Genomic DNA, 4,784 nt, shown 5'->3' on the forward strand with positions numbered 1-4,784 from the left:
ATGTGACTTCTTCTCTCTTTTGGGATTCTTTCGCTCTTTCTCCTTCTCTCTGGATGGCGGTTTCTCTTGCTTGCTTCAAGAAATCTTCTGCTGTGTTCGGTCTGGCTGGAGAGTTTCTAACGGACTTGGTCGTTGCTTTCTGTTTGACACGTTTTCCCATCGTCACGACGACAAAACAGCGGCCGGCCGGCCTGCTGGGATATTGCTGGCTGACTGGCTTGGGTGGATCGATTTTCTGCTTTTATTTTGTTAATTTTTCGGCTCTCCGTGTGTGGTAGTAAGAGAAGCAGGAAGAAAGAAAAAAAAAATGTCGGATGCCACGGGATATCCAGTTTAGATGAGCCCGTTTCATCCAGTTTATCGTCAGTTGAGGTCGGACTTTGCGCGTGATCGGGCGGCATCGGTTCTGTTGTGGTCGTTGATTGTTGAGGAGGTTTTTATTCATCAAAAGAGAAGAAAAGTCCCGGCGGCAGCCTACAGAAAAACAGAAAAGCCCACCGGACTGAGTGTGGAATGTTAACGAAAGATAAACTTGTGCAAATTCCTGCGTCAGAGTGGCACGAACTCCGGGATCTGTTTGTGGTTGAATGGCCCAGTCACGAGATCGCGTACTACACCATCCAGAACTACATCGATTGGTTTGCCATTGATCCGGAGATAAAAAATTTGCAGATCCTCAGCCTGAATGGGGATTGGCGAGATAATGGGACCTACCTTATTGTGGTAAGATGATCGATTTTTTTTTCATTATAGCTTTCGCGTTGGTCCAGTCAATCTGCGGGCGGAAGTTGTGATTACTGGATGGCTGGAGCAAAACATGATGAACATGATGTGTAGTCGGCTGTACTTTGTGATTAGGCTGAATTATAATGAAAGTGCTTTTTCCCTCTCTTAATCTCTTAGGATCGTTACCAAATGTTCGTGTACACTTTGGAGGCGAACAACGACTCGCTGAAACGTGCTCTCTTCTTGATCGATTGGGACTACAGTTATAAGATGTGTAGCATTCGCCAGTGTCATCGACCGGCCTTGGAAGAGGTCTTCAGGGCGTTGCAAATTGAGCTGGCATGGCAAAGGGTCAGTAAAGTGTATCGGCTGGCCGGCGAGGAGGCGGCCAAATTCGAATTTGCCATCCCGCAGGGTATGTATATGGATCGGATGAAGGTGGAGCATGCCCCGATGGCTAACGAGTTGTGGTCCCATCGCTGTCAGGGATCGGAATTCTACATGAAACGGATCGCCGCATGGAATCCATCAGTGGGTTTGTTCGACGAAAACGGTGAACCGGTGGCTTGGTGCTTCGTTTGGCCAACCGGGGCCATCGGGCCGCTAGAAGTGACCAAAAAACATCACCGCAAGGGCTACGGGACTATCATTGCGAAGGCAATCGCCCAGGAGTTGGCCAAGATTGGCCGTAATTGTTATGCTACAATTTTGAGTTCCAACATGGCGTCACAGACGATGTTCGATAAGATTGGATTCCATGAAGTGGATGAGGTTTATTTTACAAGAAATCGCGCGCGTAAACTGGTGGAGTGGGACTGCTGAAAAGTAAACAACGACACAACACGGTTTGGGTCCTGCGAATCGCGAGGGGAATGCAAAACAAGTGATTATTATATTGAAAATACCTACTATTACGTTGATTCATGTGCGGAAAATGGAGCAACATTTGAGTTCGGGTTAGGTTACGTTTCGGATGCAATGGTGTAACTAGGTTTGTTATCGCAATGAAAATAGTATAGTTATTGATTTGTTGTAGAACTAGAAGTGGAAACTGTTTAGACTTGGATCATGTGTTTGTGGAACAGCAGGCTTTCTCCGAAGTTTCCAGTCTGTTGTGTCTTCCATCTCTTAGACAGGAATATTTGAAGGCACAATTGTTTCAGTAATTTATTTGTTCTACTTAAAAGTTGTTTGAATCCTTAAAGTTTTTCAAATGTGAATAATTAACGAAAAGGTGAATCTCTAAGGGATTTTATTTTTAATATGCTTACCCAGTGTCTTATCCAAGCAACAATTCAATTTTTATAAAATTGTCTAGGTACGTTATAAGGCTCTGCTGGCAATCAGTTTGAAGTTTCATAAATGCACTTATATGAAGCTTGTAGTTAAAAAAAGCCCTTTTACCAGGGGTTTTGAAGAGCTTCTACAATACTCGCTTGTTTATCGGACGCTATTTAATCGAACACGCTCGGTAATCGGACGTATTCGATGACTGAGGTCAAATCCAATTGACATTCTACATTCGGAAGTATTGCTCAAATAATTTTACTCGAAGTACAAAGATATTGCACTCATCGGAAAACTTCCTTGTGTCAATGGTGCTTGAAACTGTTAAATTAATTACATTACATATAGTTTTCTTTACTCATTCATAGTCGGTAATAGTTGATATATCAATAATAAGACCGTCAACAGTTTTTTCGACTGCCAATTTTTATGTTATTAGAGCAAGTTCACTGGTGTTGGGAAAAAGTGGTGGAAATTTTGTCACTTTTAGCACATTTTAATATTTTTCCATGCAAAAACATTTTCAAGATATGTGGCATTCAAGTTTTTTAACAACACGTGTTGTAGTTTCGCATGCTGTGATGCAAAAACAGCGATATTTCTATCACATACGGCTGAAATAGAAAAGGTGCTGTAAAAAATACAACGCCCAAAGATCTTGAAAACATTTTTGCATGGTAAAATTTTCAAAATGTCAAAATTTCTACCACTTTTTCCCAACACCAGTGAACTTGCTCTTAAAACAAACGAGTGTTTTCATAGCCTTCTTTCTAGTTGCGGACTGTTTATTGGTTTTAAGTCAGCCAATTTAACTCGAATTCAAGCAATAACAGTGAATAAGTGAGATTTTCTAGAAATTTTGTATAAAGAACCTCAAGAAAAAATAAATTGAGAGTTTTATATCGGTTTGTTGCTGTCTGAAAGGGCATTTATAGGTTTCTTGTTTCAATACGGTTAACAACTACGAAAGCTGTTTAAGTTTTCCATAAAACATCATCTTGTACTTGCATAGCACAAAGAAGTTAAAATTGTTGTTTGAGATTAATCATATTGAAAAGGGATAAGAAATTTTATTTATATGGAAATTTCAAAACTGAATACATAGTTGTGGGGCTGAAGATTGCCTATTCCAGCAGAACAATAACTATCGATTACTCATTCACCATTGAGCACATCATAGCGCCCCTCGTCCATCAATAAACACTCTACAAACTCTCCAACCACATCTCTTCCTCTCCCCTCGTCCACGCACGTCCTCCCACGTCAGTCCAGTCGTGTCCTCGCTGCACGTCCGAAACGACGCGTCACAGTGCATTCATAGTGTTAAGCGAAATCGATTCCTTCCGCAGGTTCCGAACTTGCGCAAGGTAAGTAACAGGAATCTCCCTTTTAATTACTCGGCCGAAACCTGGCGCCACAATAGTTATGGAAAAGTATAAAAATATTCTCACAACATATATTCTTCTGATTCGTTATCAATTTGAAGTCTTGTCGATGATCCCATCAGGTTTTTTTTTTCATTTTTTCACATACTGTAAACAATCGAGCTTAAAATTATATGAGATTAATTGATTGGGAGAAAAATAAGTTTGAGGGAATACAAGCACCTCAAAAAGCTGTTAAAAAGAATTAAAGTTTTCAAAGAAACAGAGTCATAACATGTATTTGTTATTGGAGTGAAAAGCTGAACCCAAATAAACTCAGGTTTCAAAATAGAGGATCATGGTTCGAAATCAGCTCAGCTTCGGCAATAAGAGATCAAAATCTAAATTGTTCTTCATTTGAAAAATAATTCGTAGTAACGATTCAAAATAACAATTTATAGTCAACTTCAAGGATTCAGAACCAGAATTGAGAAATACGAATGAAGAAATTTCAATACAGAATCACAAAATAGAAATACGACATGGTTCTGAAAATTGAACTCTGGAATATAATGATTTCACAAAGTTTAAGTTTGCAACGATGATTTTTTTTTTAAATTTTAATACAGACTTAAACGACATCATTTTTATCTAAGGTGATTGGATGTTGTTTTGTTTGGTCCTCCGTTTTGTAGCTCAAGTCTGAACCCAAATGTTGCTCTAGAAATAACTGTGCACTAGATTTATGGATGAAACTTTCATACCGATGATGAGAAAAAAATGACATTTATACTAAATGATAATCGATAAATGAAGAATTGTACTCATATCTGATAGATTGTAAGAATGTAACGAAACTTTGTAACGGTTCAATATGTAAGTGGCTATGTTATGATCAACATTTTATGTGTACTCGTTTGATTGTAATGATTTTTTTTTTCTTTTGGAAATATATGTAACAGATAAGATAGATGAAAAATTGTATCTCTTGAAAGAAAACGGCCCATTTTTTTGTATGTGAAAAATTAGAATTAAGTATCTGTCAACGGCTAGGTAATTTTAAACTTTGATTGTAAATTTCTAAACAACACTATTACAGGCCACCAATGCTTGCCAAAATTCAACAATTTTAGCTCCAACTCTGAAATATGAAGTAGCAACAGATAAATTATACCTAAATGTTCTACCTTCCTCTTTTCGAGGTGGATTGGCGATTAGCAGCTTCATATAACGACATTTAGAGGGCAGCCCTATCATTATTGTGATGATTTGGATTCGACTGTCAAACCGCGTTATGGTGTTTTCCAAATCCATTCTGGAATTAAAAGCTACATTTTTTAAATTTAGTTTTGTTATAACTTTTACGAGGAAAACTTGAATAATGAATTTTTGATTAGATCTGGATTT

The 4,784-nt window shown here is 38.4% G+C and overlaps 1 protein-coding gene across 1 annotated transcript; it reads left to right on the forward strand.

Moving 5' to 3' along the window:
• Positions 1-233: 233 nt before the first annotated feature.
• LOC129745000 (uncharacterized) lies at positions 234-4,338 on the forward strand. The gene is made up of 2 exons (XM_055737826.1): positions 234-723; positions 904-4,338. The coding sequence occupies exons 1-2, from the start codon at positions 514-516 to the stop codon at positions 1,546-1,548; spliced, it is 855 nt and encodes a 284-aa protein (XP_055593801.1). The 5' UTR covers positions 234-513; the 3' UTR covers positions 1,549-4,338.
• Positions 4,339-4,784: the final 446 nt, after the last annotated feature.

The sequence above is a fragment of the Uranotaenia lowii genome, chromosome 2 (genome assembly GCF_029784155.1).
Source record: "Uranotaenia lowii strain MFRU-FL chromosome 2, ASM2978415v1, whole genome shotgun sequence".
Taxonomy (NCBI): Eukaryota; Metazoa; Arthropoda; class Insecta; order Diptera; family Culicidae; genus Uranotaenia; species Uranotaenia lowii.

Excerpts from the sequence above, each read along its gene's own strand:
- LOC129745000 (XM_055737826.1), top strand. The coding sequence starts at position 514 with ATGTTAACGAAAGATAAACTTGTGCAAATTCCTGCGTCAGAGTGGCAC. Across the intron at positions 724-903 it reads ATGGGACCTACCTTATTGTG|GATCGTTACCAAATGTTCGT; the intron begins GTAAGATGATCG and ends TTAATCTCTTAG.